This window comes from Carassius carassius, chromosome 20 (genome assembly GCF_963082965.1).
Source record: "Carassius carassius chromosome 20, fCarCar2.1, whole genome shotgun sequence".
Taxonomy (NCBI): domain Eukaryota; kingdom Metazoa; phylum Chordata; class Actinopteri; order Cypriniformes; family Cyprinidae; genus Carassius; species Carassius carassius.
In genome coordinates this window covers 698,601-713,647 of record NC_081774.1, presented here as the reverse complement: position 1 = coordinate 713,647, position 15,047 = coordinate 698,601, and the positions used below count along the sequence as shown (strand labels likewise).

The following is a 15,047-nucleotide window of genomic DNA, read 5'->3' as shown; positions in this document are numbered from 1 at the left end:
AAAGTAAGTAAGTGAGTAAGTGAAGTGACATTCAGCCAAGTATGGTGACCCATACTCAGAATTTGTGCTCTGCATTTAACCCATCCAAAATGCACACACACAGAGCAGTGAACACACACGCACACTGTGAACACACACCCGGAGCAGTGGGCAGCCATTTATGCTGCGGCACCCGGGGAGCAGTTGGGGGTTGGATGCCTTGCTCAAGGACACCTAAGTCGTGGTATTGAAGGTGGAGAGAGAACTGTACATGCACTCCCCCCACCCACTATTCCTGCCGGCCCGGGACTCGAACTCACAACCTTTCGATTGGGAGTCCGACTCTAACCATTAGGCCACGACTTCCCACAGTAAGACAGACCAGTCAATGAAGGGCCACTTTATTTATATTTTATATATTATATTCACCTATTCTTTAATACCAAACTCTCCTAGCCTTCCTTCAGCTCAGGAAATCCCAAGCTAAATCCCTTTTCGACCCTCTTTTTCACAGATGACTCCAGCCGTCCTGTCTCCCGTTGTTTGGTTCTAAAAACGCCTAAAGTCTGTCTTATGTCTTTCTGCTATCTCAGCTGATGATTTCTCCAGCCATTCCCTCAGAATAGGTGCAGCCATCACAGTGGCTCAAAATGGCCTTTCCCAACATCAGATCCAAACACTCGGTCGCTGGTCATCAGAAGTTTTTAAGAGCTACATCCGATCAGACCGCTTTAATCTCAAGAAAGCCCACCAAACCCTCATCAGTCACCCTTTTTTCCCTAGCCATCTCCATTTCTCATTCCAACGGCACCCCGCTCCCGCAGGAGCCTTTCCGCATTCCCTCACTACCACAGCAATGTATGCTCCCGCAGGAGCCTTTCCGTATTTTTTCACTGCCGCAGCAGTGTCAGCTCCCACAATAGCCTTTCTGTATTTCCTCACTGCTACAGTCATGTATGCTCCTGCAGGAGCCTTTCAGTATTCCCTTACCGCCGCAGCAGTGCCAGCTCCCGCAGGATCCTTTCCATATTCCCTCACTGCCGCAGCAGTGTCTGCTCCTGCAGGAGCTTTTCCGTATACCCCAATGCCACAGCAGTGTCAGCTCCCGCAAGAGCCTTTTCCATATTATCCTCACGGCCGCAGCAGTGTATGCTCCCGCAGGGAGGCTCTCCATATTTTCTCACTGCCGCAGCAGTGTATGCTCCTGCAGGAGCCTCTCCATATTTTCTCACTGCCGCAGCAGTGTCAGCTCCCGCAGGAGCCATTCCGTATTTTTCCACTGCCGCAGCAGTGCCAGCTCCCGCAGGAGCCTTTCCATATTCCCTTACTGCCGCAGCAGTGTTAGCTCCCGCAGGAGCCATTCCGTATTTTTCCACTGCCGCAGCAGGGCCAGCTCCCGCAGGAGCCATTCCGTATTTTTCCACTGCCGCAGCAGTGCCAGCTCCCGCAGGAGCCATTCCGTATTTTTCCACTGCCGCAGCAGTGCCAGCTCCCGCAGGAGCCATTCCGTATTTTTCCACTGCCGCAGCAGTGCCAGCTCCCGCAGGAGCCTTTCCATATTCCCTTACTGCCGCAGCAGTGTCAGCTCCCGCAGGAGCCATTCCGTATTTTTCCACTGCCGCAGCAGGGCCAGCTCCCACAGGAGCCTTTCCATATTCCCTTACTGCCGCAGCAGTGTATGCTCCCGCAGGAGCCTCTCCATATTTTCTCACTGCCGCAGCAGTGTATGCTCCCGCAGGAGCCTTTTCACATTTCTACACTGCCGCAGCAGTGTATGCTCCCGCAGGAGCCTCTCCATATTTTCTAACTGCCGCAGCAGTGTCAGCTCCCGCAGGAGCCATTCCGTTTTTTGCACTGCCGCAGCAGTGTATCGGGAGTCTTGCCGGGCTCGGAGCTCTCCCCCCGGACAGCACGCCAAATACGCATAACCTTTATTTAATTATAAGTAAATACGAACTCGTGAAGTGACGTTTCACAAACGAATTTCGGGAGGAGTGTGCACGGATAATTAACACGGCCAGTTCATCATCATCAGCAATTACACTGTTTACCAATCAGCTCGAGAAAACGCTATAAATAATCAAGTACATCCTACCTTCGTTATCTCTCGACTTTCAGAATCCCCCCGCCACCCCGATCTCGCACCTTCAGCCAAGTTTCTACCCCAGCTCATGTAGAAAAACTCAGGGGAGCACTTGGGCTAAGCCAAACTCCGAGTTCAGACCCCTCTCCCCGGAGGGGGGGGGGGGGGGGCCTGGGCTCTGGAGTCTTGCCGGGCTCGGAGCTCTCCCCCCGGACAGCACGCCAAATACGCATAACCTTTATTTAATTATAAGTAAATACGAACTTGTGAAACACAGTGAATGTTGTTATAAGCTGTTAAATGTTAAAAATGTCCTCCTGATTCTTACAATACTGCATTACACTGAAAAATATCTTTACAGTATTGAGTTAAATACAATTTCAATCAGTTTTGTAATAAATGGCTGTGTGGCCTAAATGATAATTCAAAAAATTGAGCAATTAGGTTAAAAATTAATTAAAATAAAAAAAACTTTGTTTACTTTTAGTATATGTTTGGGAAATGGCACAGATTTTGAAATATCTAAAAGTACACTCTTATCACCATCAGTCAGTCAAGAATTATAAATATATTATGATAATCGAAACTGGGATGATGATGATGATGATGGTGGGAGAGCGCCAGCCAATGAGAGTGTCGCTTGACCATTAGCTCCGCCCACAACCAGAGAACCTGGCAGTTCTTAAAAGCTGAGTGAAAATATCTGTGTAGACATTAGCTAATATTAGACATCATTAAGTCGCATTGTAGAGGGTTGCTTTAATATTTAGTCTATTATTTTTAAGTATATTTTAGGTCAAATTGTAATAGAATGATATTAAATTGCAATATTTACCGGAAATATTTTGAAGCATGCTAAATGCAAGGCAAAACAAACAACAACAAAAAAGTCCACAAATGTGGAATTTGACAAAAAAAAAAAGATTTATTGTAAGTTAAGCACATCTCAGGTCATTTTAATGTAGTATGCATATCAAAAGTCTAAGTATATAATATCAGCCTTGTTATGTAGGAATATTGGGTATTTACGGTATGTGCAATGAGTGCAAGCTGTTAGTTTGACAAGTTACAGTTCCCTAGATTTCTCTTAGTGTTCAGTTTTTTCAGTATTTTGATTCTTTTCAATCAGTATTGGAATAACGGCTGTATGCACAAACAAGGAGTCAAAAAAAACTTTTTAAGCTATTTCAGAACAAATACATAACTATAGACTTACAAAATCAAGTAAAAAAATATTCAAGTAAATATTTAAGGTCAAATGGCTCAGCTGACTATAGACCACAACATTTACTATTGTGAAAACATGACAAAAAAACATTATTAGTAGTTCTCACTCATGAGTGCATCTGAGGTTTATCTGCATGTATAATATGTAATATTAAAAGCTGTTAAACTGACAAGTGGAGATTTCCAAAAGGATTCTCTAAGTGTTCATTAAGCAGAACCCTTTTGCTTTTTACAGTAGCAGTATTGTGTTTCTTGCATTGAACATTATCAATCAGCTGTTTGGCCTCAATGATGAGTCAAAAGGAAAACATTTAAAGTCCTTTCAGAGCAAATACATGAAGTGAAACGCTGAATGTTGTCACTGGAGCAGGAAGATGATTCTTCTTTCCTACTCATGAAAACTCTTTGCATTTCTCTGTATTTTTAACTCAAGTTCTGCCGTTATAAATATCTGACTTATTCTCGGTTTCAGGTGCTCAGTAAATGAAACTGTGGCCGGTGACAGACGCAAACGGCCTCCTCAAACTTCAGAGCAAATCTCAATGCATCTTTGTGTCATAAAACACAATATACTGACACTCAAATCAACATAGAATGTCAAACAATTGACTAATAAATTACAAAGCGCAAACACTGGGCAGGACTTTTCTCTCGCTATTCAGAGTCACACAAAAAAGGCTAAAAGAAAGCATGTGGTTTAGTCTTTGATGAGCAGATACGTCTCTGCTGGATTCAGTCATAACACTCATATTCTCTCAATCAGCGCAATGGGATTGTCGTGCTGAAACCATACGTTCCCCACACGCCATCTATCGAGTTATGAACCACTTTTGTGCTTTGTGTGGAGGATTGTGCCGTTTGGACAAAGATACGAACCATCTCTCTTAGAGGAGAGCGTCTCCGGATCTGATTCCAGACACTACATTAAATACAGTTTACCCAAAATTCAGAACGAATAAAAGACGAGAGAACGTTCATGTCATTCTGAACCTGTATGGCTTACTTCATTAGAAAAACAACATTGACTTTCACTCACAAGAATAGGGCATTGAACATGAAATCGGTTTTATTATTTCCAAAATTCAGGTTTTTCCCATTTTAATTTTTAATATTCTAATAACGGTTTTAATGATTTAATTCAATTTAAGTAATCAAAAAACATGTCTAATTAATTGAAATCATAAATTGCATACAGTTTAAGAACCATTACAAGTTTCAAAAGAATTACATTTTTAGGGCCCTATGAAATCGAGTTTTGTTTTCCCAAATTTTTTTTTCTGGATTCTGAAAATTGTAACAATCAAAAAGCGTGTTTAAATCGCTTCATAAAATTTTAATAAATGTAATTTTTTTTTTTACAATATGGCCCTAGGAAATGTTTTATTTTTCAAAAACAAATTCAAAGTGTTGTCTGTTTTTATTTTTATGGATATATGTTTTAATACAAATTTATTACGATTTTCTTTTACGTTGTAAACTGTAATGTGGCATGACAATTTAAAACTTTATTATTATTTTTATTTTTGGTGACAGTTGTGCTGAAGAATAAAGGTTTACTGTTAAAAATGAAAACATGGAAGAACAATGGTGCAATAAATGGATACATTTAGTTTTATATTATTATTTCTACTTGGTGTATATTCAACTGTACAACAGTAACATTTCACAATTCACAGTAAAGTGTCACAAACTCTTCAAGTTAAACTGAACTTTTATTTTGGCAGGTTGTTATAAAGACTGAGACTTCACTTTGAAATACTTTGTGCAGTTTAATATTTACAGAAATAAACTGATTAAGCTCTACTTTTAAATTATTCATTAAAAATGCAATGTTATACAGTTCACCACTAACAGGAAAATATTATATCACGGTCTAATGCTTTGGTATTAGATGAATACAAAACTATATAACAATTAAATACACACGCTTTCCGTGAAGCAAGGTTCTGTGATCAGTAGTAGATCTGGGTGGCACACCTTATGAATTAAAGCTTGTTTTGGTTAAACTGTAAATGGTGAAAAGCCACCCGAACATATTCAGTTTTGGGAGATTCAAACAAAAACCTCTGATTTCAAATCAAACAGAATGCAATTTCTGAATAACAGAAAGAGACTTCATTTGGGTGAGATGGTGCAGTTAGCGGGGGGCTGTTTTGCGTGTTGTTTTAATGTTTGTTGACATTGTTCGCAGGGGTGAGAGGACGACTATCATTTCCCATCATCCCCTCCTCCTCCGTGATGGAGGAACGACAGCTGAGAGAGAGAATGACGAGGATCAAACAGGCTTCGCAAACACTCGGACCCTAACGACATCCACACGTGTGCAGCGAAAGAAAGCTTTACACGTGGGATTTACAGGGTTAAAATCCATCATCCAAAAGTCCTCTACAGATTATATCACTCTCTCTGTATCCTGAATCAATCATTTCTATAATCAGAGGAATTAAAGGAGCTTAAATTGCCTACCATACTGACTGCTGGGAATAGTAGGGCCTCGGTTTCTCCCGTTTGACACCGGATGAGGAAACATCTACCGAAGGGAGAGAGAAAAATTAGAAGAGAAAATACATGCCATTGCTTCAACAAAAAAAAACAACAACAACATGCTTCAGTAACAGTTCAAACATTTTTACTTAAATGTAATTCTTCATTATTTATCTATTTAGGTTTTATATGATTTTTTTCCAAGTTAAAATTAAGTGTAAATTAAATTTGTGTTTATTTAAAGAATTTAAAAATTTTACAATTTTATTGTTATAATTTAATTATAAGTAAACCAATTAATATATACATAAAAAAAATTAAGGAAAGTTTATATTAGGGGTATTTTGGTTATTCAAAACCAAAACATACACTTGCACATACAAAAATACACTTGAAACGAAAATGTTAACGAAATAAAAAATAAATAAATAAAAGCAACATCTCATTTTAATTTAATAAAGCTGGAAAAATAATAAATGAGCATAGAGACAAAATCTAAAAAAAATAAATTAAAAAAAATCATAATTTCTCAAACTTTAACTACAATTAAAATTGAAAATATAAAATCTCTTTTCAAAATATTAATTAAAACTATAATAGTATCTTAGTAACATGGGTATACATGTTCACACACAAAAACATATATGCATTCATATACATTTTCTATTTTTATATTATATATATTTTGTTTTCATTTTGTGTCTATAATTATAAATTAATAAAGTTAAAGGCAATAAGGTACAATATAATAAAAATGTGTGGCCTAACAACAGCCTTTAGTTATGACTACCATACAGCACAGTTTACTGCATGTCACACTGCTTGACATCTGATGTCAACTATCCATAAACAAAAGAGAAGAGTCTCTTTGACTTACAACACTGAAGTCCAGCAGGTCGTTCAGCTCCATGTCGGTCCCCGCTGTCGCCATCCTGATCTTGATCTGCTTCTCTCTCTCTTTCAGCTCAAACAGGTTTATGATCCTGTAGGGAAGGAGATGCATAATGGACAATCATGCTTTCAGATCATTTATGGACTCTGGGTCTAGTAATCAAATCTGACGTGAACGCACATGATCTAAAATAATCCGACTGCCGCTTCTTTCTGAACAATGACTCTACATTACAGACCTGCTGTAAGAGTGTTTTCCCAGAATGCACCACATCTGAACTCGGTTAACCACCAAAAGAGACCGCCAGCGAGTCTCCAGTCCAGCGCTCGAGAAAAAAACCCAATCAATTACCCACACCTAGAGCATGGGAACTAGTTAGCGGCGCAAGAAATAATAACCATGATTCCTGAGTTAAAACAATGCATGTGTAACATTTCCATAGTGTCAAATATCAAGTTTACGTCTATACATGGATTTATTTTTATTATAGCTAATAGGAAGGCAAGCTCTTATACATAACATTGTTTTCATTTCTATGCAATACATGCTTTTCAATCTGAAATATTGAAGGGGGAAAAATTGGCAGCTTTCAGAAGACAAATGTCATCAAACAGAGCAAAGAAAGCACTGCGATTTTACACTTTTCTTTAAATTCGTGAAGCAACTCATTAAACATCCGAGATAAGAAAAGCGAGAAGCCTTATCCAAAAATACTTTAGTCATCATCACTGCTCCAATAACACATTCACTTGAATCATAATCAGCACCTCCATTGATGAAGATCAACAGGTAGATGATTATGAAATATTAAAAGATCACAAATGCTGCAATGAAGCCAGCACAATACTGGCTTTACTTTCACTTTTGGGATGCAGTTTACACTGACAAAAGAATATCCACAAGTGCTTGGGGCATGTAGCATGGAAATACCATGGTTTTGAGCATTAATTATGATTATACTGTTGTGTTTTTAAATGCAGCTTCACTGAGGCTCCATTTATTTGTTCAGAAATGTAACAATTTCAAATAATTGTTTTAATATATGTTCAAATCCAATGTATTTCTGTGATGCACCGCTGTATTTTCAGCATCATTCCAGTCTTCAGTGTCACATGATCTTCAGAAATCAGAATAATGATCAAGAAACATTTCTGATTATTATCAATGTTGAACATAGTTGTGCTGATCAATTAGTTTTTTTGTAATTACCGTGATAAATGTTATTGTTCAGGATTCGTAGTTGTATAGAAAGTTCAAAAGAACAGCATTTATTAGATGATGACTATTTTGTAACATTATAAATGACTTTACTGTCACTTTTGATCAATTTTAATGCATCCTTGATGAAAAAATATTAATTCCTTTAAAAAAAATAGCTGATTTTAAGTCATGCTTGAACTGTAGCATCTGCAATGGAAATACCATGGTTTTAAGGACAGACACCATTGGGCATACAATCCCAAAGTGCTACACCATTTTTGAAGATGCAGTGTAATTACCATGGAAATATAGGTTATAAATTTCAACAGTGGATAAAGTAATGTTTTTGAGTATGACCATCCTTTGGAGTCATTTTGGACATTTCTATTGATTTGTTTACTTGTAGCATGACAATGCATGCAATATCTTTAAGAACACAATGTAAACACAACATGATGAACACTCAGCATACACACACACACACACACAAGCTCCATGTGCTATCATAGTACTTCTTGGCATTAACTTTCTACAACACGTGCAAGTGCAGCATTATAGATCGAGGAAAATAACCCACAGGACTCAACACAAGCATGATCAGCAACAGGCCGAGACACATGAAGACTTTAGGCCACGTTCACCCTAGATAGTGAACAAGACCCCCCCACCCCCAACATCTCCAACACAAAGAAACACACGGCCCTCGACACTAAGTTTGAAAACTACACAAGAACAACAACAAGAAACACTCCAGATGGGAGAATAGAGACAATACAAGTGCCCAAACACCTCCACTAGTTTTCCAGAGAGGAAAAGATGGGCGAGACATTCCCAAAAGTGGAAAAGGGAAAAGTTACTTCCCAAGAAAAGTCAAATAAGCAGACCGTGGCATTAGAAGAACTGAAAATAGCAGGAAACTCCAAACAAAACGGATGAAAATTGCTTCAAATGTACTTCGCAGATGATTCATTTAACCCAAGTACAAACTTTTATCTGTTATAACCATCATAAACTTTAAAAACACGAATTGCAGCAAATATACAAGCGAAAGAGGCAGCAGATGTTCTATAAAGTTATAAACACAGTCCCTCTGGTAAAAACGAGCTATACAGGGGTTTTAAACTTGACATTGTTGCCAATTATTGAACAAAGAAGCCGTTTCCTCTGGACTCGAACCCCGCTCACACACACACACACACACACCGAAGCTCACAGACAAAACACTTCACACACATTTGCCGTTTAACAAAAGTTCATTAATCACAACAGATGCGTCAAAGTAAAAAAAAACGTGCACGTTTTCGCGTGTAAAATCGGATAAACGCGGTAAATACTCACCGTTCCTCGCGTCACGCGCGCGGCATCCAGCGGGAGAGAAACGCGCTTCAGCCCGAGAGGAAAAACAGAAAAGTTGGGGGACAAAATCCCCCCCCCAACCCCTCCGCGTCTCTGGTCCCGCTAATTCACGGTGCGAAACGCGTCCAGTCTCCCGGGAAACACGAACAATCCGCGTCGAGAGTTGTTACAATGTAACCGCGCTCAAATGTAACTCTGCATAGAGTTATATTCTAATTCTTCCGAGCGCTACAAATGTAACATCTCATCTTCCGAGGAGACATTTTAGCACCGTCCACATTGTCAGCTCCGACAGTGTATCCCTCCGCGCTGAGGTTATAGCGGTGTCCGATTTCAAACGCCCAGAAAATTAGGACTGCGTTTATGACGCAATTACTCTGATATTTACCATACACTTAACACGAATAAACTGCGAAATGATACGGGAAGCACTATACCCAACTTTATCGTAATATGAGTAGGATTCTGCTGTAAATTGCACCGAACTATACTAACGCGCGGAATGCGACGAAGCACAGTTAAAGACAGATGGACTGAAACAGTGCGAAATGGAGCGATAGACCCACCGAGCCGACCAATAAGGGTTCAAGGAACGTTTGATTGACATATTCGGTGGCCAATGAAAACACTTGTAACACTAAAGCCAAACCTCTTTTCCCTGCACACCCTACCCAGGTTTTACAGAATGGCAACAGGAAGCCATGGAAGACTGTATTTTTTTGTTTTACGCAAAAAAAGCGGTAGAATTGTGATTGTACATATTCAGATTCGTTAAAAAAAATCTTCGGATCCAATTAAAATGTTACACAATGATAACAGTCAGGCACGTAAAAAATATATACACACACACACACACACATATATATATATATACACATATATATATACACACATATATATATATATATAACCACCTTACTTTATTGAGAAACTGGAAATTTTTGTTAAGATAAATGATACAGAAAACTAAAATTAAATGCACAATTTGAATTAATATCTATTTATATGCCTTTTGATCCCACATCCCCTGGTTTGGTGAAAAATACTCTTACTTGAGATAATGCATGACATTTTGATATGCTTTCAAAAGCAATAAACCTGTTTCTTTTTTCACCTTGTGTTTGTTAAAACAGCACGCTGGTGTAAAGGCAGTGTTAGCACTTCCTAAATCCATTTTAGATGGAGAGCTGACACCTTGGATAATCTGAAACTGAATGGGCCATAATCAGAACTGAAGCGAAGCAAAAGGCTTGTGGCTGGAGGTGTGAACAGGACTTTTAGGGGGCAGGAAAGAAGAGGAAGCGCCGACATTTGGTGTTGTGGTGGGAAAACAGAAGCTCCACCTCTGCACTTTAACTGGTGTTTTTTTGAGGTCACTGTGGTGCAGAAACCACACCAGGGGAGAGATTAATATGAGCAAACACCAACCTGATGATTCATATGTGTAATATATCTGTCCTCAGGTGCTGACAGTGAAACTGGCATTTACAAATGAAAATGAGTCCAGGTAAACACTGACATTAAAGTCACACACGAAATCAAAATCCATGCTGTTTACGTTCTCGCTTCATGGGTCTGACTGTAAACGAAACATCAGAGTGCAAATCAAAAATGTTTCTTCTTCATAATCTTTCATCAAAGTGTAACATCTGTTTTCATGTATTTTATTGTTTTCAAGAAATCGCAATAACAGAAAATTAAGCTATCATCCGTCGTCAGATGCAAAACTCTCTCTCAAAGTTATGAACACACATTCTTTCATAAACGTTCCTTCAAAATTCTCTGGTCTTAATAATGCTCTCAAAACGTTAGCACAAAAACGTTATTCATACGCCATTTCTGTTTTTCTGAAACATTTTAGTTGGACGTTCATCTAATGTTTTTTTTTAAATGTTACTTTAGAATGTTCGCGAAACATTCTGAAGTAGTAACATTCAAAAAACATTTTCCTTAACGTTTGCATAACAAAGAAAAAACACGCAGAGAACATTCAGAAAAAGGTTTTCATAACTTCATGTTTTTGTTTGCTGGGAATATTTCTGTAGAGTAATAAGAAGTGCTTTCCAGCTGACATCAGTCTAGGCCAGAATTGAGAGTTATATAACTATTTAGACACATTTCAGAATCCAATCAAAAGGATAAAAATCAAGTTCCTGATTCATTCATACGTCACATTACAGAAGCAAAATGGGTTGTGAATGCTTCATGTTGCAGCTAAATGGCAGATAATGTTGCAAACCGGTGAAGATTACATTCTGCATTCCTCATCCTCCTAGTTTTAAACACTGAGGTAGACACTTGATAGATCTCTCTCTCTCCGGCTTTGGTCTCCTGTGATTGTGAAGGTTTAGTGCTGTATTTGTGGAAGGAGCAGACGAGACAGCAGCATCATGTCACTGGAACACAAACACAGACGCTCAGAGAGGCATGTCGATCAGTTTAACCCCAGCATGAATAGAGCTGTGTGTGAGAGCTGAACCCTGCGTGGGGGGTTTACTAACGCTTTCATCATGTTGTCTTCACAGAGACCAGACAGTCCACAATACTTTGTTTCAGTCATTTGGTCACTCACTCTAATAAAATGAATCTTTTTCAAAATGAGCACAATAATTTAATGCATTTGACTATTTTTATTTATAGAATTATACCATGGTAAACAGATCACTCTATTATTTCAAACTAAATTAAGCATTTTAAACTCAAACCAAATTAAAACAGACCAAGAAAGACAAAAATGTAAATCTAATACGAAGCAGAAAAATTTATTTGTGCGTTTGCCACATGCATGTCAATTCACAGATCCCCATATCACATTTCACTCAACATAAAAAATACATATAATTTTCTTATTTCAATAATTTTATTTAATAATTTTATTTATAGAATTTTACTATGATAAACCAATTATGAATTATTTGAAATAAAAATAAGCTTTTATTTGTACATTTGACATGCATATGCATATATATATATATATATATATATATATATATATATGAAAATTCATAGTTTTTTTTAAATATATTTTTATGTATTAAATGTATATTTTATTTCTACAATTAAACAATATTAATGTATTATTTTAAACTAAATGATCCCTTTTAAACTCAAACCAGATAAAAAAAAAATGGTATAATTCTATAATTAAACCATCAATTATTTTATTTTAAAATGTATTCGTAGAATTTGACCATGTCTAAACACTACATTTTTTATGTTTTCTAAAAAAAGAAGAAAAAAAAGCTAGTGCTGTTTGCCATGCAACATTTCCAGAGAGCTGCTATGCATATTTATTATTCACTGAAGTCTAATAGTTTAGAACAGTTAGATGTTACGTTTCACATTTCAATTGATGTGCTGTCCAAAGCTAGCACGCTTCTCAAATGACATCCCTGCCCGCACAAGCTCATCTTGTGGTCTGTGATGAGTGCTGATGTTTATACTCGCAGGCGCTTGACTAGCTGCTCTGTTGAGTCGATGGGCCTGTGAATGCTCAGGACTGAATGCAGGGCCAGCTGCGTCTGGCATCAAGTGCATTCATCAGGATTTGGAGAGCATCGAGCAGGAATAGCTAACTGAAAGCATCCGCCAATACCATCGAAACCATAGCAACCAGCACCTCGCACAAGCAACGCATACAAGAGATGAGATACGCTGAGCAATACAATGGATAAGGGTCAAAACACACAGGACACACACAATGAGATGGTCCTGTGATATCTGGAGACGGACCGGGGCAGCTGTGCACGACATGAATGGACTGATAATTGCAAAAATATGTATTCCAATTAAAATGGAATTCCACAATCCTTCAGATAATAAACACTTGGCAGAAGAACGTCATTGAGAAGGACCTTAATAAACCTGCATGTCACAAATCAAATTTCTCTCTGAGTACAAAATCCAAGATGTAGATGAGTTTGTTTCTTCATCAGATTTGGAGAAATGCATCAGTGTCTCATCAGTGGATGCTCTGCAGTGAATGGGTGCCGTCAGAATGAGAGCTGATAAAAACATCACAATAATCCACAGCACTCCAGTCCATCAGTTGAAAGGAAGGCTGACTAACAGGTATCTGTGCACCTGAGACTGCAGAGTCATATCACAGAAGAGGGCTTTCCACCCTGAAACCCTCACACAGACTTACTGCAAACAGGAAATCAGCGTTCATGTGACCCAGATCAAACCCTCGACTGCGGAGAGAGCCCAGCGCTGCAGCTTCACACACATCATCAATGCATTCCACTTATTTCAGTGCATTATTTATGAAACGACACTCAGAACCCTTTTATAAGCTGGCTTGTTCCTGAGTATAAATGTGAAGTAAACGGAGTGGATTGTGATTGCTCAGGTGTGGTGAGGTGTGTGTTGTATCAGAGCTCACAGTGTTAATGTTGTGGGATGATTCTGCACCTGCTTCTAGCGAATCTCATCTTTGATGATATGCTGGCAGCCGTGTGTCTGGGCTTGTGGTTTATAATTCTCAAGAAAACCAAGCAGCGTTGAGAGGGACAGCAGCGTACACACACACACACACACACACACAAACATGCAGCGAGACCACCGTGCAAACTAGTTCAAAGGGGCTTTTTCTAGCTCTAGTTCACACACATACTACTTCCTCTGACACTTGCAGATATTTCTCAAGACAGCGCATGCATCTTCGTCCCGCAGGTTGGGAGGGAGTTTTAGGGTACAAATGAAAAGGTTTCTGCATTCCCTGACGAAACTGAACAAAACTCCTGGGTGCCCAGCTTACAGAAACACATTCGAAGAACGTTGTGCTAATGTTCACTTTAAGTTATAAAAATGTGTTTTCTGAATGTTCTCTAAAAGTTCAAAATTTCCAGTTAAAAAAAATTAAATAAATCTATATAGATGTTAAGGGAACATTCCATTGTATCACTCTGCTAAGATTATGGGAATGTTACATTTTAAAGTTTTCTGAACATTCCGAAAAAAAAAAAAAAAAATTGTAGCAAACGTTAGACGAGCTTACAACTGACGTGTCAGAAAATAAATTCCATCAACAATGCATTAATAACGTTTTTGTGCCAATGCTTTGAGAACATTCTATTAACATTACTGGAACATTTAAAAAATGTTAGCTCAACATCAAACTAAAGCGTTTTAAAAAAAAGTCCATGCACAATGCATAACGTAACATTTAAAAAAAAATGAAAGACCAGATAACTTTGAATCAACATTCTATTAACAATATTAGAAAACTTTTGAGAAAACATTGCGAGAACGTTTCCTGTCAGGATTAAAGCATTTTATTAAAAGATGTTCCATGCACAGTGCATAAATAAAATTAAATCTCGCTTTGAACGAATGTTCTGGAAAAACCTTTGTTCATAACTTTGAGAGAACTTTGCCAGAATGTTTCCTGTCAGCTGTGGTGTTTGCAAGAGGGTTTTTTTTCTTTTTTTTAACAGGTCCTGCACCATTGCATCTCTGAGATCTTCTGGTCTCCAGATGAGGTTTTTTTTCGAGTTTTCTGCTTTGTAAAACAGCAGAACTCCTCTCCTCAAACAACACTCATGATTTTGAAGAGTCATTCTCGTCTAGTGCAGCATCTCCCAGTCACATCTATCAGGATTACACACAGAACGAGAAGCAGAGATTGATCGCTCTTCCTCTGAGCAGATGTTGGCGTCCTCAGGCTGTGTTTTCAGTGTTTGTCCTGTACGCCGGGGTTCCCTTGATATCGTTTTTGGGGAGACCCGGTGTGTCTGAACACCCACGCTCAGGTTACAGTACACGACACACACTTCCTGAGCACACACTCCTGCAGCTCGACACACAGCTACTGTGCAGCGCTGC

General features: G+C 38.5%; 1 protein-coding gene across 1 annotated transcript in view; it reads right to left on the bottom strand.

Moving 5' to 3' along the window:
- Nucleotides 1–9,531, bottom strand: part of LOC132095958 (transcription factor E2-alpha-like) — a 49,124-nt gene extending 39,593 nt beyond the window's left edge. Inside the window, exons 1-3 of the mRNA XM_059501051.1 lie at nucleotides 9,204–9,531; nucleotides 6,651–6,756; nucleotides 5,756–5,819 (exon numbers count right to left, since the gene is read on the bottom strand). Of these exons, the coding sequence (XP_059357034.1) occupies nucleotides 5,756–5,819; nucleotides 6,651–6,704 (118 nt within the window). The 5' untranslated portion in view covers nucleotides 6,705–6,756; nucleotides 9,204–9,531. The remainder of the gene's footprint in view (nucleotides 1–5,755; nucleotides 5,820–6,650; nucleotides 6,757–9,203) is intronic.
- Between the last annotated feature and the right edge of the window lie 5,516 nt (nucleotides 9,532–15,047).